The sequence below is a fragment of the Hypanus sabinus genome, chromosome 31, assembly GCF_030144855.1.
Source record: "Hypanus sabinus isolate sHypSab1 chromosome 31, sHypSab1.hap1, whole genome shotgun sequence".
In the NCBI taxonomy this organism is placed as follows: Eukaryota; Metazoa; Chordata; class Chondrichthyes; order Myliobatiformes; family Dasyatidae; genus Hypanus; species Hypanus sabinus.
This window is the reverse complement of record NC_082736.1, coordinates 37,740,847-37,768,453: the sequence shown is the minus strand read 5'-3', so window position 1 is coordinate 37,768,453 and position 27,607 is coordinate 37,740,847. Positions and strand designations below refer to the sequence as shown.

Sequence of the window (27,607 nt, the reverse complement as noted above, 5' to 3'; positions counted from 1 at the left end):
AGGGCATGCGTTGAAGGTGAGTGGGGGTCAGTTCAAAGGGGGATGTGAGGGGTGAGTGGAACAGGCAAATACCCATGGATTTGTGCAGACGAAAGTAAGTTTGATTTTGACATTGACTCTAACAAGTGTATCTGTTGCCACCAGATTAGATGTTGCTGAAACTTGCTGATTCCAACCTGTACCCAAAGGCAGCTGAACTGAGGTCTCCCAGGTGACAGAGGCTCTCTGAAAGTGACCACACGACGTGAACATGGGCTTTGAGGACATCCTGGAGAAGCTGGGAACTGCGGGCAGATTCCACGTCATTCACATTGTTCTCCTCGCTATCCCTCTTGCTTTGCTGTCCACCCACAATCTGCTCCAGAACTTCGTGGCTGCTGTTCCCGACCACCGGTGCCGGGTGCGGCTGGGAGCCGAGGGCTCGCGGTACCTCAATGTGACGGAGGAGCCGCTGAGGGAGGAGTTTCTCCGGGTGTTCCTGCCCCTGGACGAGGAAGGGAGGCCGGACAAGTGCCGCATGTACACCTCCCCACAGTGGCATCTCCTGGGGACCAACGAGACGCAGGGCAACGGGAGCCAACCTGACACACAGGCGTGCACCGATGGGTGGGTGTACGACCGCTCCCAGTTCACAATGACGATTGTCACAGAGGTACGTTTCAGATGACCACTTTGCAATCCGATCTTAGCTTAAGTCCCATCACCCCTCCTGGACATTGGCCGCCTAAGGTAGCTAACCAGAGTCCGCTGACCTGGGCCCCGGGTGAAGCCCATCTTCCCAGGTGAAGATCTCTCAGGGATGAAGTCTTTGCAGATTGTTGGCGTTTCTGTAGCTCTGGGCTTTTATGAAATGGGGTTGCTAGCCCCATGTCCAATCTTCCTTCTTTCGCAGCCGGCCTCTGGACAGCCCGTGGCCAAGTTTTGCAATCAGAAGGACTGATCGAATTTGGGCGAGAGGGGGCCTGTTCTGCCTCGAAAGCTGTTTGCGTTCATTGACCAACCTTCCCCCTTTCAGAGAGCAGTGTCACAGGTGGGAAGTGGTGAAGGAGATGTCTGCTGCTCTGGTCTTCAATAGTCAGGGCAATGAGTACAGGGAATGGGACGTTATGTTGGTGAGGTCATGCTGGGAATGTTGTGCACAGCTTTGTTTGACCTGTTATAGGAAAGAATTACCACAAGATATTCTGCAGATGCTGGAAATCCAGACCAGGTTAGCAGAGCACGGGAGAAAGGGAAGGAGGAGCAGTCTATTCCCCTCTCCTATCAGATTCCTCCTTCTTCACCCCTTCACCTTTTCCACCTATCACATCCCAGCTTCTTACTTCATACCTCTCCCCACCCACCCACCTTCCCCATACCTGGTCTCACATATCACCTCCCAGTGTCTCACTTCATCCCCCTCTCCCCCACCCACCCACCTTCCCCATACCTGGTCTCACCTATCACCTCCCAGTGTCTCACTTCATCCCCCCCTCCCCCACCCACCCACCTTCCCCCTCACCTGGTCTCACCCATCACCTCCCAGTGTCTCACTTCATCCCCCCTCTCCCCCACCCACCCACCTTCCCCATACCTGGTCTCACCTATCACCTCCCAGTGTCTCACTACATCCCCCTCTCCCCCTCCCACCCACCTTCCCCCTCACCCGGTCTCACCCATCACCTCCCAGTGTCTCACTTCATCCCCCCCTCCCCCACCCTCACACCCACCTTCCCCCTCACCTGGTCTCACCTATCACCTCCCAGTGTCTCACTACATCCCCCTCTCCCCCTCCCACCCACCTTCCCCCTCACCCGGTCTCACCCATCACCTCCCAGTGTCTCACTTCATCCCCCCTCTCCCCCACCCACCTCCCCCCTCACCTGGTCTCACCTATCACCTCCCAGTGTCTCACTTCATCCCCCTCTCCTCCACACACCTTCCCCCTCACCTGGTCTCACCTATCACCTCCCAGTGTCTCACTTCATGCCCCCCTTCCCCACCCTCACACCCACCTTCCCCCTCATCTGGTCTCACCTATCACCTCCCAGTGTCTCATTTCATCCCCCTCTCCCCCCAGCCACCCACCTTCCCCCTCATTTGGTCTCACCTATCACCTCCCAGTGTCTCACTTCATCCCCCCCTCTCCCCCACCCACACACCTTCCCCATTACCTGGTCTCACCTATCACCTCCCAGTGTCTCACTTCATCCCCCCCTCTCCCACCCACCCACCTTCCCCCTCACCCGGTCTCACCTATCACCTCCCAGTGTCTCACTTCATCCCCCCTCTCTCCCACCCACCCACCTTCCCCCTCACCCAGTCTCACCCATCACCTCCCGGTGTCTCACTTCATCCCCCCTCTCCCCCACCCACCCACCTTCCCCCTCACCTGGTCTCACCTATCACCTCCCAGTGTCTCACTTCATCCCCCCTCTCCCCCACCCACCCACCTTCCCCCTCACCTGGTCTCACCTATCACCTCCCAGTGCCTCACTTCATCCCCCCCTCTCTCCCACCCACCCACCTTCCCCCTCACCCGGTCTCACCTATCACCTCCCAGTGTCTCACTTCATCCCCCTCTCCCCCACCCACCCACCTTCCCCCTCACCCGGTCTCACCTATCACCTCCCAGTGTCGCACTTCATCCCCCCTCTCCCCCACCCACCCACCTTCCCCCTCACCTGGTCTCACCCATCACCTCCCAGTGTCTCACTTCATCCCCCTCTCTCCCACCCACCCACCTTCCCCCTCACCTGGTCTCACCCATCACCTCCCAGTATCTCACTTCATCCCCCCTCTCCCCCACCCACCCACCTTCCCCCTCACCTGGTCTCACCTATCACTTCCCAGTGTCTCACTTCATCTCCCCTCCCCCACCACCCACCTTCCCCCTCACCTGGTCTCACCTATCACTTCCCAGTGTCTCACTTCATCCCCCTCTCCCCCACCCACCCACCTTCCCCCTCACCTGGTCTCATCTATCACCTCCCAGTGTCTCACTTCATCTCCCCTCCCCCACCCACCCACCTTCCCCCTCACCTGGTCTCACCTATCACCTCCCGGTGTCTCACTTCATCTCCCCTCCCCCACCCACCCACCTTCCCCCTCACCTGGTCTCACCCATCACCTCCCAGTGTCTCACTTCATCCCCCCTCCCCCACCCTCCCACGTTCCCCCTCACCTGGTCTCACCTATCACCTCCCAGTGTTTCACTTCATCCCCCCTCTCCCCCACCCACCCACCTCCCCCTCACCCGGTCTCACCTTTCACACCCCCAGCATGGGCTCCTTCCCCCTCTCTCCCACCTTCTTATTCTGGCTTCTTCGCCCTTCTTTTCCAGTTCCAATGAAGGGTCTTGGCCTGAAACATCGACTGTTCATTCCCCTCTATAGATACTGCCTGACCTGCCGAGTTCCTCCAGCATTGTACGTGTGTGCGTTATACAGGAAGTCATTGTTGTGCTGCCGAGGGTGCAGAGGCGATTTACGAAGATGTTGCCAGGACTCAATGGACCAATGGGGAGAGTTTGGACAGGCTGGGACTTTATTCCTCGCAGTGCTGGGAATGAGTGGTGACCTTCTTGAGGAGTGTAACATCATTGTTATAAAACCATTAATCATAAAATATAAGAGCAGAATTAGGGCATTTGGCCCATCGAGTCTGCTCTGTCATTTCATCAAGGCTGATCCATTTCCCTCTCAGCCACAATTTCATGCCTACTCCCCGTATCCCTTCATGCCCTAACTAATCATAGAACCTAGCAACCTCTACTTTAAACACACCCAGTACTTGGCAACGAATTTCACAGATCCTCTGGCTAAAGAAATTCCTCCTCCTTATCTCTCTTCTAAATGTATGCCCCTCCATTGAGAGGCTGTGCCCTCTGGACCTAGACTCCCCCACTATAGGAAACATCCTCTCCACATCCACTCTATCTGTGTCCTCTGGTCCTAGACTCCCCCACTACAGGAAACATCCTCTTCACATCCACTCTATCTGTGTCCTCTGGTCCTAGACTCCCCCACTACAGGAAACATCCTCTCCACATCCACTCTATCTGTGTCCTCTGGTCCTAGACTCCCCCACTACAGGAAACATCCTCTTCACATCCACTCTATCTGTGTCCTCTGGTCCTAGACTCCCCCACTACAGGAAACATCCTCTCCACATCCACTCTATCTGTGTCCTCTGGTCCTAGACTCCCCCACTATAGGAAATATCCTCTCCACATCCACTCTATTGAGCTACGTTACATTAGCAATGTTTTGTTACAATTGAAAGATCAGTGAGGTCCCAATCAGAGCACCGTGTTCAGTTTGGGTCGCCCTGCTATAGGAAGATGCCATTGAGCTGGAAAGAGTGCAGAGGAGATTTGCAAGGATGTTGCCTGGCTTTCGAAGGACTGGGTTATAGAGAGAGATTGAGCAGTTTGGACTTTCTTCATGACTGTAGGAGACTGACCGGTGACCTTATAGAGGTGTGTAAAGTCCACAAGGAACAGTTTCCAACTCTCTCCACAATCTCCTGACCTGCTGACTGTTTTGAACTAATGGCCTCATGATCTCTGGATGTGAAGTGTTCCCCTCCACAAGTTCCTCTCTCTGACCTGTCTCATTCCCGAACTGAAGATCTAGTCCCGGGTCTCATTCCTGAACTGAAGATCTGTTCCCAGGTCTCATTCCCGAACTGAAGATCTAGTCCCGGGTCTCATTCCCGAACTGAAGATCTGTTCCCGGGTCTCATTCCCGAACTGAAGAACTAGTCCCAGGTCTCATTCCCGAACTGAAGATCTAGTCCCGGGTCTCATTCCCGAACTGAAGATCTAGTCCCGGGTCTCATTCCTGAACTGAAGATCTGTTCCCAGGTCTCATTCCCGAACTGAAGATCTAGTCCCGGGTCTCATTCCCGAACTGAAGATCTGTTCCCGGGTCTCATTCCCGAACTGAAGATCTAGTCCCGGGTCTCATTCCCGAACTGAAGAACTAGTCCCAGGTCTCATTCCCGAACTGAAGATCTAGTCCCGGGTTTCATTCCCGAACTGAAGATCTAGTCCCGGGTCTCATTCTCGAACTGAAGATCTAGTCCCGGGTCTCATTCCCGAACTGAAGATCTAGTCCCGGGTCTCATTCTGGAATAGAAGATAAAGTTCCCCTCCACAAAAACCTGCCATTCACCAATTGTTGAATCCCCTATCTCTTCATAGAGCCTCATTAAGCTGTTCCAACTTCGCTTGCCTTTCCTAAACAGAAAGCAAGGACGGAAGGAATGAAGTTATCTGAAAAATCTACCTAGGTCCTCTGGCACCTTTGCCCAAGCCATGTTCCCGCTGGCCCACTCACACAGGGTCCGCTCCCACAATGACCGTCCATTAAACTTGAAGTATAAAACCCCTAGGGGCTTAAATCGGTGAATGTATGCAGTCTTCCCCCCAGGGTTGGGGAACCAGGACCAAAGGGCACAGGATTAAGGTGAGAGGGGAGAGATTTAATAGGAACCTGAGGGGCAACTTCTTCACCCAGAGGCTGGTCCGTACATGAAACGAGCTGCCAGAGGGAGTGGTTGAGGCAGCTACATTAACAACATTTAAAAGACACTTGGACAGGTACATAGACAGGAAAGGTTTAGACCAGGGGCTCCCAGCCTTTTTAATGCCATGGACCCCTGCCATTAAGCGAGGAGTCTGTGGACACCAGGTTGGTAATCCGTGGTTTAGAGGGATCTGGGGCAAATGGGACCAGCTTAGATGGCATGGACCAGATGGGCCAAAGGGCCTTTCCCTGCCAGGTAATACCATGAAGTGCGTGAGGGGTTGTTAGGCAGGTATGGAGAGATGATAGTCGCTGTGGTAACTTCAAAGATCAACTTTATTCTCCGTGTAGATTTATGTACATCAGGGATTTGCTGTGGGGTGCTGGTCAGGGTGTGTCATGTCACAAAAGCAACAGAGTTCAACCATTAGGGAGGAAAGTTTGAGGTTAAAGTATAGATATGGACTGAAATGTGCTTAAATACATAAACCCTCTACTGAGCCTTATTGTTTTCGAAGGAGATCTGGTTCTCCATCATCACACGAGGCCCTGTGAAATATTGATGCCCAGGGACCTGAATATCGAGGTGACGCTGACCGTAGAATTGTTGACGATGAGGGGGTGGAGAGGTGATACTTTTCTCCCGAGGACATTCAGCTCCAAGAGGAAGGTGATAATCTTGCTCTCCGCTGCCAAAGAGAGGTCCCTGCGTTCAAACGATCTCTCTCCGCCTCTCGCACTGGAGGAAGGTCCTTGCGTTTGAATGGGATATCTCACTCCTTCTCACTCACTACTCTTGGCGGAGGACCCTGTGTTCGAACAGTCTCGCTGCTCCCGGACGAAGGTGTCGTAGTCCCGCGTGCAGTGCAAGGTTTAATCGACACGCCGTGTGGATTGGACTCCAGTTCACGTTATGATGTGTCTCTGGTGCCTGGTCGCTCCTGTTTCTGTTGCTGTTTGGGTGATTTTGATCGGCCTGCAGAAAATGAGTGACAGAGCTGGACTGAACTGAATATGCCTGAGCCCTTTCCATTCTATGGGGGGGATGTTTGATGTTCCGGATGCTTCCTCTTTGAACAGGTTCCAGGGTTTTTTTTGTTTTGTGGCTTTCTGTGGGGAAGACCAAACCCAAGGTTGAATTCTGCAAATCCTGCAGTGCGGGACAAAACAGGGCATGCAGGAATCTGTGCTGGAGCCTGGCCCCCCTCCAGTCTTCACTCCCTGAAAGCCAAGCTGGCCAAGTGCGAGCTGAGGAACTGTTGTGTATCTGTTCTTGCAGAAACGTGGCTCCAGGAGAACATCCCATCAACTTCCACCGTCAATCTTCAGCCCACTAACTCTCAGAGACAGGTGCTGATATTATTTATTGTGACTGGCTGGGCTGGCTCGTAACTCTCTGTGCTGAGCGTGTCGGCATGTATTGTGGTTTGCACCTTGGCCCTGCAGAAACGCTGTTTCTTTGGCTGTGCATCTGCCTATGGTTGACCGCGGATTAAACTTGAACTTGATATTCAAGTGTCAAGTGGCGGACTTCTGAAACCAAAATCAAAATTAAATCAAGTTTCATTATCATACATAGATACAGTCAAAGGAGACAGCGTTCCTCTGGGTCCCAGGTGCAGAACATGCATTCAAAAGAGCGAGAGACGAAACACACACACATCGTTATGCAGGAAAACTCTGAGACCCCGAGCGACATGCAAACTGGCGGCGCAGCTCCCGCCTGCCTGTCCTTCCGCTGGCCGAACACTGGAGGGCAGCACTGCCCGGAGAGGCCGACTCCCAACCGCGCTGCACCGCCTCCAGCGTCATCTTAGCAGGAAAGGCCGCCCAGGCCGAGCGTCGGCTCCTTCTCCCGGCTGGCCGCCGGCTTTTCCTTCTCTGGTCGAGTGCTGGCTTCACCTTTCAAAATCTGACCGCCGGCCGCATGCTGGCTTCCTCCTGCCCTCCATTCAATAAGATCATGGCTGATCCGCTTGCCTTTTCCTCATAACCCTTAATTCCATTACTATGTAAACAATTATCGAACTGTTTCTTAAATATATTTAGCGAAGAAGCCTCAACTGCTTCCCTGGGCAGAGAATTCCACAGATTCGCCACTGTCTGTCTCCTCATCTCCGTCCTAAAACTTCTCCCCTGAACCTTGAGGCAATGTCCCCTAGTTCTAGTCTCACCTACCGATGGAAACAACTTTCCTACTTCAATCTTCCTTTCAAAATTTTGTCCGTTTGTATAAGATCTCCTCTCATTCTTCTGAACTCCATAGAGTATAGTCCCAGGTGACTCAATCTCGCCTCATAGGTTAACCCCTTCATCCCTGGAATCACCGTGGTGAACCTCCCTGCACTGCCTCCAAAGCCAGTATATCCTTCCTCAAGTACGGAGACCAGAACTGCACACAGTACTCCAGGTGCGGCCTCACTAGTACCCTGTATAGTTGCAGCATGACCTCCCTGCTCTTCAATTCAGTCCCTCTAGCAATGAAGGCGAATGTTTGCCTTCTTAATAACCTGTTGTACCTGCAAGCCAACTTTTTGCGATTCAGGCACAAGCACTCCCAAGTCCCTCCGCCGTCTGCTGGCTTCTTTTTCTGTGACTGGTCCACCAGCTCCAAACAAAGAACAGATCACTGATGTTGTAGGCCTGCCGTACTGGTTGTTCTTGGAGAACAGTATAGCTTACTATATGTAAAAAAACACATTTAAAAAAGAAAAGTTCACCTCTTTGATTGGGCCCCAAGAGGCTGTTGCATTCGAACATGCCGCCATCTTACCGAAAGCCCAGAAGTTCAGCTGCTATTGCTTCCTACACTTGTTCAGCTGCTCTCTGAGTGTCTTGGCGGTGTTCTTGCTTTGGCAGTGGGACCTGGTCTGCAACCGCAAACCACTGAGACACCTGGCGCAGTCTCTCTACATGGCCGGAATCCTGGTAGGATCCATCATTCTCGGGAGGCTCTCCGACAGGTAAGGTTCTGGGAACGAGTGATTCATCTGAATATCCACATGGATTTCAGTAAGGCATTCACTAATATTCCCCATGGTAGGAGTATTCAAAAATTCAGGAGGCATGGGATCTGGGGAAGCTTCGAGAGGTAAGTGACCTGAGGTGTTCCACAAGGGCCTGTTCTGAGACCTAAGCTCATAAGACATGGGAGCAGAATGAGGCCTTTCAACCCATCGACTCTTTTCCACCACAACATCACGGCTGATCCTGGATCCCACTCAACCCCATATATCTGCCTTCTCGTTATTTCCTTTGACGCCCTGACCGATCAGGAAACTATCAACTTCCACTTTAAATATACACACAAACTCGGCCTCCACCTCAGTCTGTGGCAGAGCATTCCACAGATTCAGAATCAGAAGCAGGTTTATTATTACCAACATGTGATGTGAAATTTGTTAACTTAGCTGAAGCAGTTCAATGCAGTACATAATCTAACAGAGAGAGAAAAAAAGTAATATATAAAATAAAACATAACAATAAATAAACAAGTAAATCAATTACATATATTAGAACATAGAATAGTACAGCACATTACAGGCCCTTTGGCCCACAATGTTGTGCTGACCCTCAAACCCTGCCTCTCATATAACCCCCCACCTTAAATTCCTCGGTATACCTGTCTAGTAGTCTCTTAAACTTCACTAGTGGATCTGCCTCCACCACTGACTCAGGCAGTACATTCCACGCACCAACCACTCTCTGAGTGAAAAACCTTCTTCTAATATTCCCCTTGAACTTCCCTCCCCTTACCTTAAAGCCATGTCCTCTTTTACTGAGCAGTGATGCCCTGGGGAAGAGGCACTGGCTGACCACTCTGTCTATTCCTCTTAATATCTTGTACACCTTTATCATGTCTCCTCTCATCCTCCTTCTCTCCAAAGAGTAAAGCCCTAGCTCCCTTAATCTTTGATCATAATCCATACTGTCTAAACCAGGCAGCATCCTGGTAAATCTCCTCTGTACCCTTTCCAATGCTTCCACATCCTTCCTATAGTGAGGCGACCAGAACTGGACACAGTACTCCAAGTGTGGCCTAACTAGAGTTTTATAGAGCTGTATCATTACATCGTGTCTCTTAAACTCTATCCCTCGATTTATGAAAGTTAACACCCCATAAGCTTTCTTAACTACCCTATCTATATTGAATAGATTATTAAAAAATGTGCAAAAACAGAAATACTGTATATTAAAAAAGTGAGGTACTGTCCAAAGCTTCAAAGTCAATTTAGAAATTGGATGGCAGAGGGGAAGAAGCTGAATCATTGAGTGTGTGCCTTCAGGCTTCTGTATCTCCTACCAGATGGTAACAGTGAGAAAAGGGCATGCCCTGGGTGCTGAAATTCCTTAATAATGGACGCTGCCTTTCTGAGACACCGCTCCTTGAAGATGCCCTGTGTACTTTGTAAGCTAGTGCCCAAGATGGAGCTTACTAGATTTAAAACCTTCTGCAGCTTCTTTCAGTCCTGTGCAGTAGCCCCTCCATACCAGACAGTGATGCAGCCTGTCAGAATGCTCTCCACAGTATAACTATAGAACTTTTTGAGCGTATTTGTTGACATGCCGCTTCAAGCTCCTAATAAAGTATAGTTGCTGTCTTGCCTTCTTTATGACTGCATCAATATGTTGGGACCAGGTTAGATTCTCAGAGATCTTGACACCGAGGAACTTGAAACTGCTCACCCTCTCCGCTTCTGATCCCTCTATGTGAGTCGGCTAGTGTGGTATACTGCGTCAGGTGCTCCCAGTGTGGCCTTTTATATATTGGTAAGACCCGATGCAGACTGGGAGACCGTTTCGCTGAACACCTATGCTCTGTCTGACAGAGAAAGCAGGATCTCTCAGTGGCCACACATTTTAATTCCACGTCCCCTTCCCATTCTGATATGTCTATCCATGGCCTCCTCTACTGTCAGGATGAAGCCACACTCAGGTTGGAGGAATAACACCTTATATTCCGTCTGGGTAGCCTCCAACCTGATGGCCTGAACTTCTCTAACTTCTGTTAATGCCCCTCCTCCCCTTCTTACTCTATCCCTGATTTATTTATTTCCCCCCTCTTTTTTTTTCTCTCTCTGCCCATCACTTTTTGCCTGTTCTCCATCTCCCTCTGGTGCTTCCCTCCCCCTTTCTTTCTCCCTAGGCCTCCCGTCCCATGATCCTTTCCCTTCCCCGGCTCTGTATCCCTTTTGCCAATCACCTTTCTGGCTCTTAGCTTCATCCCACCCCCTCCAGTCTACTCCTATCATTTCGGATTTCCCCCTCCCCCCTCCTACTTTCAAATCTCTTACTATCTTTTCTTTCGGTTAGTCCTGACGAAGGGAAACGTCAACAGTGCTTCTCCCTATAGATGTAGCCTGGCCTGCTACGTTCCACCAGCATTTTGTGTGTGTTGCTTGAATTTCCAGCATCTGCAGATTTCGTCGTGTTTACTTTAATAATAAATTTACTTCGACTGATCAAAGACAATCTATCAACATGCAAAAGCTGGCAAATAAAATAAATATTACCCCTGTACTGTGAACAAGAGTTGTAAAGAGTTCTTGAAGCTGAGTCTGTAGATTGTGGAATTAGTTCAGAGTAGATGTGAGTGAAATTATCCACACTGGTTCAGGAGCTTGATGGTTGGGGGGTAATAACTGTTCCTGAACCTGCTGGTGTGGGACCTGAGGCTCCTGTACCTTCTACCTGGTAGTTGAGGGGCAATAGCTGATCCTGAACCTGGTGGTGTGGGACCTGAGGCTCCTGTACCTTCTACCTGATGGTTGAGGGGTAATAACTGTTCCTGAACCTGGTGGTGTGGGACCTGAGGCTCCTGTACCTTCTACCTGATAGTTGAGGGGCAATAGCTGATCCTGAACCTGGTGGTGTGGGACCTGAGGCTCCTGTACCTTCTACCTGATAGTTGAGGGGCAATAGCTGATCCTGAACCTGGTGGTGTGGGACCTGAGGCTCCTCTACCTTCTACCTGATAGTTGAGGGGCAATAGCTGATCCTGAACCTGGTGGTGTGGGACCTGAGGCTCCTGTACCTCCCGCCCAATGGCAGCAACGAGGAGAGAGCATGGCCTGGATGGATTTATGTGTGGTTTTCTGTTAATTCCATTGGATCCTTTATTGTTCCATAAATTTCATTGGATCGTTTATTTTTCCTGTAAAAGCCTGCAAGAAAATGAATCTCAGGGTAGTATATTATAACTGATATGTATTTTGATCCTAAATTTACTTTCAATTTGAAATCCAGTGCTGGGCAGGAAATAAGATGTTTTGATGAAGGGTAGAGGCCTGAAACGTCAACTGTTTATTTCCACCCCAGAGGTAGAGCATAGAACGTAGAACTACAACATGTTCTATCTATTGAGGGAATTAAGCATGGCTCAGTAGAGGCCATTCAGCCCACAATATTTTTCTGACCCACTCCAAGATCAATCCAACTTTTTCCCCTCCATTTTTCTACCATCCGTGTGCCTATTTAAAAGTTTCCTAAATGACCCTGATGTATCTGCCTCTACCACCACCCCTGGCAGGGTGATCCACACACCCAATACTTGCCGTGTTAAGAAAACCTACCTCTGACATCTCCACCCCGCTATACTTCCCCCCCTAAGCACAGAAAATTATTCCTCCTTGTATTAGCCATTTCCACCCTGGGAAAAAGTCTCTGCCTGTCCACGCCATCATCTTGTCTACCTCTACCCTCTCTTCCACCTTCACTCCAAAGAAATGGTCTTACAGTCTTTCTTTGTCTTCTAACCCGCCCTTCATTTCCATTCCTGGTGAAGGGTCTCGCCCCAAAACCTTATTTCTCTCCAGAGATGCTGCCTGACTGAGTTTCTCCAGCAGTGTGTGAGTGAGCATTTGCAGAATCTCCCGTGTTTAGGTAGCGAGGTGAGATATTTTACCCGGTGCTTTTGGTTGTCAGGTTCGGGCGACGGACAGTCCTATGGTTGTCCCACCTACTGATGGCGGTGTCCGGGATGTGCGGCGCCTTCTCCTCCTCCTTCCCACTCTACTGCTTCTGGAGGGTCCTGTCAGGAATGGCGGTGTCAGGGCTGGCTCTCAACACAGTGTGCCTGGGTGCGTGAGACCTTACGATCAGAATTCGGCCATTGACCCATGTTCCCTTCCATCACGGCTGATTTATCATCCCTCTCGACCCCACTGTCCTGCCTTCTCCCCTTAGCCTTTAACACCCTGACTAATCAAGAACCAATCAACCTCCACCTTAAATTTACCCAATGAGGACCTTCACAGCTGCCTATGGCAATGAATTCCACAGATGTATCACCCTCTGGCTAAAGAAATTCCTCCTCATCCCTGTTCTAAATGGACATCCCTCTATTCAAGGTTGTGTCTTCTGGTCCTAGACTCCCCCACTGTAGGAAACATCCTCTCCACATCCACTCTATCTGTGTCCCCTGGTCCTAGACTCCCCCACTCTAGGAAACATCCTCTCCACATCCACTCTATCTGTGTCCTCTGGTCCTAGACATCCCCACTCTAGGAAACATCCTCTCCACATCCACTCTATCTGTGTCCTCTGGTCCTAGACTCCCCCACTATAGGAAACATCCACTTTATTTTCACTCTATCAAGGCTTTTCAATATTCAATAGGTTTCAATGAGATTCCACCCCCCCCCCCCCCCATTCTTCTAACCTCCTTCAAATGCAGGACCAGAGCCTTAAAATGCTCCTCATACATTAACCTTTTAGTTGCCAGAATCATTCTTGAGTTTCTCCTCTGGACCCTTTCCAAGGCCTTTTTCCATCCTTTCATAGATGAGGCCATAAGACCGCAAGATATAGGAGCAGAATTAGACCATTTGTCTCAAAACTGCTTGCAATCATGATGGGCTTTTGTCTGTTCTCTTTCATTTCAGACTCTTTCTCTCTCTCACACTTGCCTTTGTTACACACTCTCTCATAATCCCTCTCAATCTGTCTCTCTCTCCCCCTCACACTCCCCCCCACACTACCCGCCTCACACTCCCCCTCACTCTCTCATAATCCCTCTCAATCTGTCTCTCTCTCCCCCTCACACTCCCCCCCACACTACCCCCCTCACACTCCCCCTCACTCTCACTCACTCTCTCACTCATGCACCCCCCCCACTCCCTTCTACTGACACACAAACTCTCACACAGTCTCATTTCTAAGCCCTGCTCACTCATCCTGATAAAATAAGTGTCTAGATTCATTCAAGCCTCTCTGGGCTCAGGAGGGACCTTCTATCAGCTCTCAGCACAGTGACATTTCACTACAGCACAGAAAACAGGCCATTTGGCCCTTCTAGTCTGTGCCAAAACTTTATTCTGCTAGTCCCATTGACCTGCACCCAGTCCATAACTCTCCAGACCGCTTCCATCCATGCATCTATCCAGTTTATTCTTAAAACTTAAGAGTGAGTCCGCATTAACCACGTCAGATGGCAGCTGGTTCCACACTCTCACCACTCTCCGAGTGAAGAAGTTCCCCCTAAACCTTTCCCCTTTCACCCTAAAGCCATGTCCACTCATACTAATCTCTCCTAATCCAAGTGGAAAGAGCCTGCTCACATTTACTCGTGTCTATACCCCTCATAATTTTGTAGACCTCTATCAAATCTCCCTTCATTCTTCTGCACTCCAAGGAATAAAGTCCTAACCTGTTCAATCTTTCCTTGTAACTCAACTCCTGAAGACCCGGCAACATCCTAGTAAATCTTCTCTGCACTCTTTCCATCTTACTGATATCCTTCCTATAGTTAGGTGACCAGAACTGTACACTTCTTCCTCATTCAGGCATCGAGTGGATCCCGATGAAATTCCGGATATGTGCCGCCACGTTTTGCAACTACTTCTACACCCTCGGCCAGCTGATCCTGCCCGGCATTGCGTACGGAATCCAGGATGGCCGTTTGCTTTTCCTGGCCCTCTCCGTGCCTTTTTACGTCTTCTTCCTCTACTCTTGGTAAATCCCGCGTCAGGCGCGTCAGTGATGGGTTCCCGTGGAAGGCACCTATTCATTGTGTGAATGTGTGTGGGGTTCCTCCCCGTGGTGCCTGGGTCAGCAACTATTGGTAGGAGGGACAGACCAAAGAACACAGAATGTAGAACACAGACCATGGAACACAGAATGTAGAACACGGACCACGGAACACAGAATGTAGAACATAGACCACGGAACACGGAATGTAGATCTCAGAACACAGAATGTAGATCACGGAACACATGAACGTAGATCACAGGCCACGGAACATGGAATGTTGGACATAGAAAGGAGACAGATTAAAAAGATAAAGATTCACTTTATTTATAACATTGCATCTCCACAACTTACCGGTACTGAGGGAGGAAACCAGAGCAACCGCTGGAACCCGGGTGATCACGGGGAGAACGTACAAACTCCTTACAGAACGGTGGTGGGGATTGAATGCGGGTCGCTAGTGCTGTAAAGTGTTGAGCTATCCGCTATGCTATCGTGTGTGTTGGTTGTTAATACAAATAACATATTTCATACCTATGATAAGTAAATGAATCTGAAATATCACCCAAGCAAATGATAATACCATAAGCCGTAGAGAGCAGAATTAGGCCATTTGGCCCATCAAGTCAGCCATTCCATCACGGCTGATTTACTATCCCTTACAATCCCACTCTCCTGTCTTCTCTCCGTAGCCTCTCTTGCCCTGACTAATCAAAAACCTATCAAATGCCATTTTAAATATACCCAATGACTTGACCTCAATAACTGTATGTGGCAATGAATTCCACCGATTTGCCACCCTCTGGCTAAAGAATTTCCTCCTCCTTATCTCTGTTCTAAAAGGACATCCCTCTACTCTGTAGCTGTGCCCTCTGATCCTAGCCTCTCCCAGTCTAGGAAACATCCTCTCCACATCCACCCTATCTGTGTCCTCTTGTCCTAGACTCCCCTACTATAGGAAACATCCTCTCCACATCCACTCTATCTGTGTCCTCTGGTCCTAGACTCCCCTACTATAGGAAACATCCTCTCCACATCCACTCTATCTGTGTCCTCTGGTCCTAGACTCCCCTACTATAGGAAACATCCTCTCCACATCCACTCTATCTGTGTCCTCTGGTCCTAGACTCCCCTACTATAGGAAACATCCTCTCCACATCCACTCTATTTAGGCTTTTCAATATTTAATAGGATTCAAAGAGAACCCACCTCATTTTCCTGTCGTTCCGCCCATCTGTGGAGAAAGCTCTGGGGATGCTGAGCTGGTTAACTCCTGAAATTCCTTGTTTACAGGTGGATTCCCGAGTCTGCCCGGTGGCTTGTGATGAACGACAAGATTGATGTGGCCCTCAAAGAGCTCAAGAGAGTGGCGAGGATGAACGGCAAGAAGGAGGAAGCCGAGGAGATAACAGCAGCGGTGAGTGCTGATGGGAAACAGGTTCCCTGTCGTCAGCAACGGGTATCCCAATAGGAAGCTTGTGGAGTGGCCTCAGTAATGGGCAGGGTGCTCAATCGTTTGATGTGCAAGGGTTACACATCAGTACACCATGTATCCACATACACAGGATTATACCTTACACATGGGGGAATAATACCGTTCAGATGGGGCAATAATGCAATACACACATGGGGTATTATACTATAGAAACGGGGAATATATTATACATACGGGGTATAATACTGTACACACGGGATTACCATACATAAACGGGATTATACTGTATACTGTACACACATGGGATTACATACACCGTTTACACAAACGTACATACGGGGGAAATAGACCGTACACACGGGAATCTACTGTACATGGGAGGATTATACCATACACACAGGGAATTATGACGTACAAACGGGAATATAACACACAGGGGATTATACTGTACACGGGGAATATACCATACACACGGGGTATAATTCTGTACAAATGGGGGTTTATACTGTACACTAAGGAGTATGGGAGTATACTGTACATACACGGGAGTATACTATACCTATGGGGGAATATACCACACTCACGGGGGATTATACCTTACCTGCAGGGGATTATAACGTACAGATGGGAATATAACATACACAAGGGGGATTATACTATACACACAGGATATTCTACCATATACACGGGGGATTATTCCGTACACATGGCAGGATTATCTGGTACATATGGGGAATTATACCGTAAAAACGGGGGAGTATAACATATAGATGGGATTATAACATACACAAGGGGGTTTATAACGTACACACGGGAAAAATACCATACACACATGGGGGAATTATACCGTACACTCAGGGGAATAATACTGTACACACGGAATATACTGCACACAAACAGGATTATACCGAACACAAGGGGGATTATGCTGTACACATGTGGGAATATACTGTATTTCCCACATAACCCCAGGGATATACCCCCACACACTGGAGTATACCCCACAGGTACAGGGGTATAACCCCCACCCCTCCACCCCCCCCCACACACACACACACACACACACACAAAATTGGGGAAATACCCCACCCACAGGGATATACTCCCTGCATACCCTGCATACACAGTGATACACCCCACACACAGATATACTCGCCACACACAGGAGGCGTGTGTGTGGGGGTGTGTATCCCTGTGTGTGTGCATGTGCATTATCTTTCTGCGTGTGCATTGCATTTCCCATGTGACACAGTATATTGGGGTGGTAAATTGGATTAGTAAGTATGCAGATGATACTAAGGCAGGTGACATTGTGGATAATGAAGTGGATTTTCAAAGCTTGCAGAGAGATTTAGGCCAGTTAGAAGAGTGGGCTGAAAGATGGCAGATGGAGTTTAATGCTGATAAGTGTGAGGTGCTACCTTTTGGTAGGAATAATCCAAATAGGACATACATGGTAAATGGTAGGGCTTTGAGGAATGCAGCAGAACAGAGTGATCTAGGAATAATGGTGCATAGTTCCCTGAAGGTGGAATCTCATGTGGATAGGGTGCTGAAGAAAGCTTTTGGTATGTTAGCCTTTATAAATCAGAGCTTTGATTATAGGAGTTGGGATGTAATGTTAAAATTGTACAAGGCATTGGTAAGGCCGAATTTGGAGTATTGTGAACAGTTCTGGTCACCGAATTATAGGAAAGATATCAACAAAATAGGGAGAGTACAGAGATGTTTTACTAGAATGTTACCTGGGTTTCAGCACCTGAGTTACAGGGAAAGGCTGAACAAGTTAGGTCTTTATTCTTTGGAGCGTAGAAGGTTGAGGGGGGACTTGATAGAGGTATTTAAAATAATAAGGGGGATAGATCGAGTTGACGTGGATAGGCTTTTTCCATTGAGAGCAGGGGAGATTCAAACAAAAGGACATGATTTGAGAGTTAGGGGGCAAAAGTTTAAGGGTAACACGAGGGGGAATTTCTTTACTCAGAGAGTGGTAGCTGTGTGGAATGAGCTTCCAGTAGAAGTGGTAGAGGCAGGTTCGGTATTGTCATTTAAAATAAAATTGGATAGGTATATGGACAGGAAAGGAATGGAGGGTTATGGGCTGAGTGCGGGCCAGTGGGACTAGGTGAGTGTAGGTGTCGGCATGGACTAGAAGGGCTGAGATGGCCTGTTTCTGTGCTGTAATTGTTATATAGTTATATTCCCATGTACCCCTGTGTAATGCTCATCTATGTATGCATGTTGTACTGATCAGTCTACCGTACACACCAAATGTTCGGAGGGTGGTGGCCTAGCCCAGGGAACCGGGGAGACTCACTCACCGAGGTGGGGGAGAAGGGCAGGAAACTGGTGCTGGGGAAGGGCTGGAGTAAGGGAGGGAGGAACACGTTCGAAGGGCCGAGTGGCCATTTCCAGCTCTGATCTCATACGCTCCTATATCAATGCTTCTGTTCCCAAAGTTCCTCAAGTCCAGCATGGAGGCGGAGCTAACATCCAGCAAGGGGACGTACAACGCCTTCGACCTGTTCAAAACTCCCACAGTCCGCAGGATAACCTTCTGCACCATGTCCATCTGGTAGGTCATTTACCTGTCCTATCCTCTGTGCTCCTGGGAGTTTAGAAAAATAGGGGAGGGGAGTCACCTGATTTAACCTGTGAATTTCCTGAGGGGGGGCTTGACAGGAGATGTCTCTGCTCGAGAGCCTTGATGGAGGGGACGGGGCTGTAGGGGGCTGGCTTTTCTATTTAAAGCTACAGTGTAGAACAGCTCTTTCCAGTCCTCCGAGCCACGGTGCCCGGCACCCCCTTAACCCGAGCCTAATCATGGGACAATTTACAATGACCAGTTAACCTACTATCCCAGTCCTCCCAGTGGGAGGAAACCAGAGCACCCAGAGGAAACCCACGCGGCACTTGAATGCCTTCATGCCTCAAATGTGGAGGAGAACGTACAAACTTCTTAGAGACAGCAGCAGAACTGAACTCAGAACTTGGACGCCCCGAGCTTTGATAGTACTTCATAAGCCAGTAAGCCTCTGTGGCACCCCTCATCACCGAGGTCTGGAGAGATGTTTTCCCTCAGGAGAGGGAATGGGGAGGCGGATCTCTGGAGGCCGGATCATCAGAGATTTCAGGTGTAGGTAGACAGATAGTTGGAAGGCCAAGGTGTTGAGGACAGAGGGGACCAGGAACAGAAGGGAAGCAGACGATTGCAGAGCATGGACCGCAGAACTGTACCGCACTGGACAGGCCATTCGGTCCACAATGTTGTGCTTGGTTTGATGCCAATTAATTCTCAAGGTCCTCCTGTGTGTCATCTATATTTAAATATTTGTTTATTTAGAAATACACCACGGTAACAGGTCATTTCAGCCTGTACTGCCCAATTGTGATCAATTAACCTACTAACTCGTAGACCTTTAGAAAGTCGCGCAAATCCGGAGACCCCACCACTGGTGCAGACAGGTTCCTTGTGAATCTCCTCTGCTAGCTCTCCAGTTTGATGAGGTCTCTCCTGATTGTCAACTTTCCATGCTGGAGCCTATCCTGATGTAGGGAGGCTGGACGTGGATTCCTATTCCTCTCTGCTTGACCATTGAGATCCTTCTGCAGACTGCTTGTTGGCCCTTTCTAACTTTGCCACCTCACCTGAACACAAGTTTCAGAATCAGAATCTGCTTTAATATCACTGGCGTAGGTTGTGATATTTACTGTTTTGCCGCGGCAGTGCATTGCAAAACCTAGTCACTAAAACTATTAAGTAAGTGCAAACAGAGAGCAAAAAGTTGTGAGGTAGTGTTCCTGGGTTCATTGTCCTTTCAGCAATCAGATGGTGGAGGAACAGAAGCTGTTCCTGAAACATTGAGTGTGTGGCTTCAGGCTCCTGACGGTAACAATGAGAAGAGGGCATATGCTGGGTGATAGGGGCCATTAATGACAGATGCCGCCTTTTTGAGGCATCACCTGTTGAAGATACCCTCTAGGCTGATGAGGCTTTTGCTCATGATGTAGCTGGCTGAGCTCACAACTTTCTGCAAGATTTTCTGATCCTGTGCCGTGGCCCCTCCATACTGGACCCTCTCCCTCCCCTTCCCAAATACCTTTGCTCAGTGTTGCTGACATGTTCATAGTTTGGGCATTAACAGCAAGACCAGGATTGATCGCCCATCCCTTACCACAAGACACTTCCAACTCGGTCGTTGATGCCCTGGTCAGTGTGCACCTCTTGCTCTGCACTTCCTTCCCATGGTCACTTGGCTCTCTCTTCCCTTCTGCTCTGGGGTGTACAGTATCTCCCCAAGTGACATCTGGAGCACATCTGCCAGTTCTCTGCAACATCACAGGTCAGCTACCTCCTCCTCAAGTTCAGCCACCTTGTTCCCGAAGTGTTCGATCATCTGACGTTTCTTGGGTATGAACACTCCGGGGGAGCAAGTTTCTATGAATCTGACCGGAAGGCAAAACTGACATTGCAGAGGCTGCATTATTATACACTGGGGGGAAGAACTACTGATTGAATGTATTTATTTAAACTCTTTAAAGTAAACCTCTATTTATACTATAATTTCTACTTTGCTCCCAATGTAACAGAAGGTGTCAAATGCCAAACATGAGCTTGGACCTTCTCTGGACTTTCTATATTGCATTCACTGATCGATTCGCTTTCTCTGCTGGTAAGCTATACCGCAAAGTGACTCTTGGCCTTGTTAGGCCTACAACAATTTCATCAGTACTCTAATTATCGGCTGGCGTTTTCCTTGAAAACACGCTCAGCGGCTCTATTACAGCTAGCGCAACCGAACTGCGTAAAAAAATAGCCAGCCAAAACAAGGGATAGGCTGGAAATAAATTCCTCTGCAGCCCCTGTAAGGCGACCAAACACAATTTATGCAAGAGGTCGCATCCAAAATTTTAAACAGAACAACAGAACAGAACAAAATTTAAATCAGAACAAAAACCATTTGAGACCACACCAGGTTTTCCTCACATGCCCTGAAGATGGACCGGTTCGGGTCAGTGAGTTGTGGGCTTGCTGTGTTGGTGGCTCCCCAGCACATCCTTGGGGTGCTTTGACTGTTGACACAGAAACAACCTAAAATTTGATGTACATGTAACAAATAAAACTAATGTGGCTAATCTTCGGGAAGGTTGGGCTGAGCTGATGTAGGAATAGAATTAGACCATTTGCCCATTGAGTCTGCTCCATCATTTATTTTCCCTCTGAATCCCATTCTTCTGCCTTCTCCCCGTTACCTTTGACGCCCTGACTAATCAAGAGCCCATCAAACTCCACTTTAAATATACACAATATCATGAACTCCAGAGCTGTCTAGGGCACTGAATTCCACAGATTCACCACCCTCTGGCTAAAGGAATTCCTCCTCCTTATCTCTGTTCTAAGTGGATGCCCCTCCATTGAGAGGCTGTGCCCTCTGGTCCTAGGCTCCCCCACTATCGGAAACATCCTCTCCACATCCACTCTATCTGTGTCCTCTGGTCCTAGACTCCCCCACTATAGGAACCATCCTCTCCACATCCACTCTATCTGTGTCCTCTGGTCCTAGACTCCCCCACTATAGGAAACATCCTCTCCACATCCACTCTATCTGTGTCCTCTGGTCCTAGAATCCCCCACTATAGGAAACATCCTCTCCACATCCACTCTATCGAGGCCTTTCCATATTCGATAGGTTTCAATGTGATTCTCCCTCATTCTTTAAAACTCCAGGAGCCATAAGACACTCCTCATTAATTAATCCCCTGGACCCTCTCCAATGCCAGCACATTTTTTCTAAGATAAGGGGCCCAAAACTGCTCACAATACTCCACATGCGTTCTGACCAAGGCCTTATAAAGCCTCAGCTTTACATCCTTTTTTCATGTGGGGAAGGGCCATTAGAGGGAGTTCCTGGGTTTATCTGAAGGGCCAAGCCCCGTAACCTTTGAGCCTATGCATGTTGGTGAGACCTGTTCTGGAGAATCTTTTCCCCTGCCTCACAGGTTCTCGACAAGCTTCTCGTACTATGGGCTGGCATTGGACCTGCAAGGGTTTGGAGTTGACATCTACCTCATCCAGCTCATCTTTGGAGCGATAGACATCCCTGCCAAGCTGGTGGGTGTTTGCACCATGAGTTACGTCGGCAGGAGATTCACGCAAGGCACCTCCCTCATCCTGGCGGCGTTGGTCATCCTGATTAACATCTTCGTCCCAGAAGGTCAGTGCTGCCAGTTGGAATTTGCCCACTTTGGTTCATGTCAACCGTCAGTCATGCGGGGGGGGGGGGGGGGGGGAGGGGAAAGCCAGCAGCTGGTTGTTCAGGGTTCCTGATGGTCTCGCTCTGTTTCAGCCCAGGGAGCAAGCAGGGGATGGATTGTGTTCTGACTGTGTGCCTGGAGACAGGATCATGGAAACGTGTCCAGAGACAGGGTCAGGGATGCTTGACCAGTTCCCTGTAAACACCTGGATGAAAACATTGATAGGTGGGTTAGCAGATTTGCAGACCATTCAAAGATGGGTGGTGATAAGGACACGGCAAGATGTAGAAATGTACCTGATGTGGCCAGAGAAATGGCAGATGGAATTTAATCTGGACAATTGTGAGGTCCTTCACTTTTTTTTATATTACAAAATCCTTTATTACAAATATCGGTGCTAAACAATATATACAGAACAGTGACAAATACTGCACTACAAATAGACAATAGACATTACACCAGAATGTTGCCATCCCTATCCACGATGGCATTTACACCCCGCGGAGCCCAACGGTCTTGAAACTCCTCCAAGGCCGCTGTGGACTGCGCGTGTTCTTTTTCAATAGTTACCCGGGCACGAACATACCCCCTAAACATTGCCAGGCAGTCTGCCCGGGGAGATCCTCCCGCCACCCATTTCCAAGACCCACGGATGGCGGATATTGCCAACCCCAGGAGCAAGTTGACTAGAACATCCTCATCCCTCCATGCCCCCTTCCTTACTGGATGACCATATATAAACAGGGTGGGACTAAAATGCAGCCAGAAGGAGAAAAGCAGCCCACGCAAATATGCAAAAAGAGGCTGCAGGCTCACACACTCCATGTACATGTGGTACACGGTCTCCTCCAGCCCGCAGAAGTGGCATGCGGGTGGGAGATCCATGTACAAACTGAAAAACTTATTGCAGGGCACCGCTCTATGCAGTACCCTCCAGCCGAGATCCCCCAGGTGCATGGGAAGAACCCCGGCATAAAGGGAATTCCAGTGGGGACCCTCCTCACCTCCGGGTGGAAGAACCGAACGCCATGGCGTGTCGGGACGGTGGACAAGGGCAAGGAAGTGGAGGATGTGGAGTAGCAGCCCATACAGATACCTCCTACTTGTATCCCTGAATGGGACTGGGAGGTCAAACATTAAAGAACTGTACACTGTTAACGGGAGGACCCAGAGAGAACAGGACACTGTTAATGGGAAGACACATAGAGAACAGGACACTGTTAATGGGAGAACCCATAGAGAACAGGACACTGTTAACAGGGAAACCCATAGAGAACAGGACACTGTTAATGGGGAGACCCATAGAGAACAGGACACTGTTAATGGGGAGACCCATAGAGAACAGGACACTGTTAATGGGGGACCCATAGAGAACAGGACATTGTTAATGGGAGGACCCATGGAGAACAGGACACTGTTAATGGGGGACCCATAGAGAACAGGACACTGTTAATGGGGGACCCATAGAGAACAGGACACTGTTAACGGGAGGACCCATAGAGAACAGGACACTGTAAACGGGAGGACCCATAGAGAACAGGACACAGTTAACGGGAGGACCCACAGAGAACAGGACACAATTAACGGGGAGACCCACATAGAACAGGACACTGTTAACGTGAGGACCCATAGAAAACAGGACACTGTTAACGGGGAGACCCACAGAGAACAGGACACTGTTAATGGGAGGACCCATGGAGAACAGGACACTGTTAACGGTAGGACCCATAGAGAACAGGACATTGTTAATGGGGACCCATAGAGAACAGGACACTGTTAATGGGGAGACCCATAGAGAACAGGACACAGTTAACGGGGAGACCCAAAGAGAACAGGACACAATTAACGGGGAGACCCACATAGAACAGGACACTGTTAACGTGAGGACCCATAGAAAACAGGACACTGTTAACGTGAGGACCCATAGAAAACAGGACACTGTTAACGGGGAGACCCACAGAGAACAGGACACTGTTAATGGGAGGACCCACAGAGAACAGGACACTGTTGACGGGTGGACCCATAGAGAACAGGACATTGTTAATGGGGACCCATAGAGAACAAGACACTGTTAATGGGGAGACCCATAGAGAACAGGACACTGTTAGCGGGGAGACCCACAGAGAACAGGACACTGTTAACGGGGAGACCCACAGAGAACAGGACACTGTTAACGTGAGGACCCATAGAGAACAGGACACTGTAAACGGGAGGACCCATAGAGAACAGGACACAGTTAACGGGAGGACCCACAGAGAACAGGACACAATTAACGGGAGGACCCATAGAGAACAGGACACTGTTAATGGGAGGACCCATAGAGAACAGGACACTGTTAATGGGAGGACCTATAGAGAACAGGACACTGTAAACGGGAGGACCCATAGAGAACAGGACACAGTTAACGGGAGGACCCACAGAGAACAGGACACAATTAACGGGAGGACCCATAGAGAACAGGACACTGTTAATGGGGGACCCATAGAGAACAGGACACTGTTAACGGGGAGACCCACAGAGAACAGGACACTGTTAACGGGGAGACCCACAGAGAACAGGACACTGTTAACGTGAGGACCCATAGAGAACAGGACACTGTAAACGGGAGGACCCATAGAGAACAGGACACAGTTAACGGGAGGACCCACAGAGAACAGGACACAATTAACGGGAGGACCCATAGAGAACAGGACACTGTTAACGGGGAGACCCACAGAAAACAGAACACTGTTAACGGGAGGACCCGTAGAGAACAGGACACAGTTAACGGGAGGACCCATAGAGAACAGGACACTGTTAATGGGGGACCCATAGAGAACAGGACACTGTTAACAGGGAGACCCATAGAGAACAGGACACTGTTAACGGGGAGACCCATAGAGAACAGGACATTGTTAATGGGAGGACCCATAGAGAACAGGACACTGTTAATGGGGGGACCCATAGAGAACAGGGCACTGTTGACGGGAGGACAGGACATTATTAATGGGGGACCCATAGAGAACAGGTCACTGTTAATGCGGAGACCCATAGAGAACAGGACACAGTTAACGGGGAGATCCATAGAGAACAGGACACTGTTAACGGGGAGACCCATAGAGAACAGGACACTTTTAATGGGGGACCCATAGAGAACAGGACACTGTTAATGGGGGGACCCATAGAGAACAGGACACAGTTAATGGGGGACCCATAGAGAACAGGACACTGTTAACGGGGAGGACCCATAGAGAACAGGACACTGTTAATGGAAGGACCTATAGAGAACAGGACACAGTTAATGGGGTCCCACAGAGAACAGGACACTGTTAATGGGGGACCCATAGAGAACAGGACACTGTTATTGGGAGGACCTATAGAGAACAGGACACTGTTAACGGGGAGACCCATAGAGAACAGGACACTGTTAATGGGGGACCCATAGAGAACAGGATACTGTTAACGGGAGGACCCATAGAGAACAGGACACTGTTAATGGGGGACCTATAGAGAACAGGACACTGTTATTGGGAGGACCTATAGAGAACAGGACACTGTTAACGGGGAGACCCATAGAGAACAGGACACTGTTAACAGGGGACCCATAGAGAACAGGACACTGTTAACGGGGAGACCCATAGAGAACAGGACACTGTTAACAGGGGACCCATAGAGAACAGGACACTGTTAACGGGAAGACCCATAGAGAACAGGACACTGTTAATGGGGGACCCATAGAGTACAGGACACTGTTAACTGGGAGACCCATAGAGAACAGGATACTGTTAATGGGGGACCCATAGAGTACAGGGCACTGTTAATGAGAGGACCAAATAGAGTTCAGGACACTATTAACGGGAGGACCCATAGAGAACAGGATACTGTTAATGGGGGACCCATAGAGTACAGGGCACTGTTAATGAGAGGACCAAATAGAGTACAGGACACTGTTAACGGGAGGACCCATAAAAGTTCCAATGTACAGGGGAATCTTGGAGTCCAAGTTCATAGCTCCCGGAAAGAGGCGGCACACATTGATAGTGTTGTAAAGAAGTTGTTATGCTACACTTGCTTTTATTCGTCGAGGGGACAAAGTCCGAAGTTTCGGGAGGGTAAATTTAGGATGGAGATGAGGAGGAACTGCTTTTCCCAAAGAGTGGTGAATCTGTCGCATTCTCTGCCCAATGAAACAGAGGAGACCAACTCAGTAAATACATTTAAGACAAGGTTGGATAGATTTTTCAACTCCTGCTTCTATTTCTTATGTTCTAATGTTTTTATGAGGCACTGAGTTCAAAAGTCAGGAAGTTATGTTGCAGTTTTATAAAACACTAAATAGTCTGCATCTGCAGTATTGCACACAGCTCTGGTTGTCCCATTATAGGAAGGGTGTGAAATCTTTGGAGAGGGTGTGGAATCTTTTTCCCAGGGTTGAAATGTCCAATACCAGAGGGCGTGCATTTAAGGTGTAAGGGGGCAATTTTAAAGGAGATATGAGGGGCATGTTTTATTTACGTGGAGAGTAATGGATGCCTGGAATGTGCTGCCTGGGATGGTGGTGGAGGCAGATACGATGGAGATGTTTGTGGGGTTTGAATCTGTTTGACAGACACGTGATTGTGAAGGGAATGGAGGAAGATGGACCATGGCCGGGGAATTCTGGCAGTCCAGTCAGCGGCAGGAGCAAGTTACAGCAACAAGGTCGGCGATGCTTGTTTAAAAGTACAGAAGGGACAAGCGTGGCGGCCATTGGTGTGAGTAAGAGTATCAGGCTTCGGCTTGAAAGACGCGTTGGCTCTGGGTCAGTTTCTGTTGCAGTTCACTTCTTTACCCTCTTACTCTACCTAGTGTAGTAAAAAGTCGTTGTGCTTTCTTCATGCCAGATGTTCGAGTCTGGGAGACCCAGAGTCTCCCAGGGAACTACACCTGGCTGGCTGCATCTGGCTGCAGCTCCCTGAAGACAGGGATCTGGAGCAGCAGCTGGATGACCTTCAGTTTGTACGGGAGAGTGAGGAGATCGTCGGTCAGAGTGACAGGGAAGTGGTCACCCCTAAGCTGCAGGAGGCGAGTAGCTGGGTGACTGTTGGGAGAAATGGAAACGTGAATAGGCAGTTCATGCAGAGAATCCCTGTGGATGTTCCCCTCAAAAATAAGTATACTGTTTTGGATACTGTTGTGGGGGGATGATCTCCCAGGGGAATGTCACAGAGATCAGGTTACTGGCACTGAACATGGGTCCAGTGGTGCAGAAGGGAAAGAGGGAGAAGAAGGGAGCGGTAGTGATAGAGGACTCAATAGTGAGGGAAAAGACCGGAGATTCTGTGGACGTGAACGGGACACCCGGATGGTATGTCGCCTCCCAGGTGCCAGGGTCAGGGATGTCTCAGATCGTACCCATGATGTTCTGAAGAGGGAACGAGCAGCCAGACGACTTGGTGCATATTGGTGCCAATGACATAGG

General features: G+C 49.2%; 1 protein-coding gene across 4 annotated transcripts in view; it reads left to right on the top strand.

Annotated features, from left to right (window-relative positions):
- Nucleotides 1–250: 250 nt before the first annotated feature.
- The window catches only part of LOC132384103 (solute carrier family 22 member 6-A-like), a 58,815-nt gene continuing 31,458 nt past the window's right edge, over nucleotides 251–27,607 (top strand). For 3 of the 4 annotated variants that reach the window (XM_059955442.1, XM_059955443.1, XM_059955444.1), the window contains exons 1-7: nucleotides 251–652; nucleotides 8,370–8,473; nucleotides 12,435–12,589; nucleotides 14,294–14,462; nucleotides 15,771–15,894; nucleotides 18,372–18,487; nucleotides 21,913–22,127. In XM_059955442.1, coding sequence (XP_059811425.1) covers nucleotides 251–652; nucleotides 8,370–8,473; nucleotides 12,435–12,589; nucleotides 14,294–14,462; nucleotides 15,771–15,894; nucleotides 18,372–18,487; nucleotides 21,913–22,127 — 1,285 coding nt within the window. The remainder of the gene's footprint in view (nucleotides 653–8,369; nucleotides 8,474–12,434; nucleotides 12,590–14,293; nucleotides 14,463–15,770; nucleotides 15,895–18,371; nucleotides 18,488–21,912; nucleotides 22,128–27,607) is intronic. The other variant, XM_059955445.1, reaches the window with a different exon arrangement.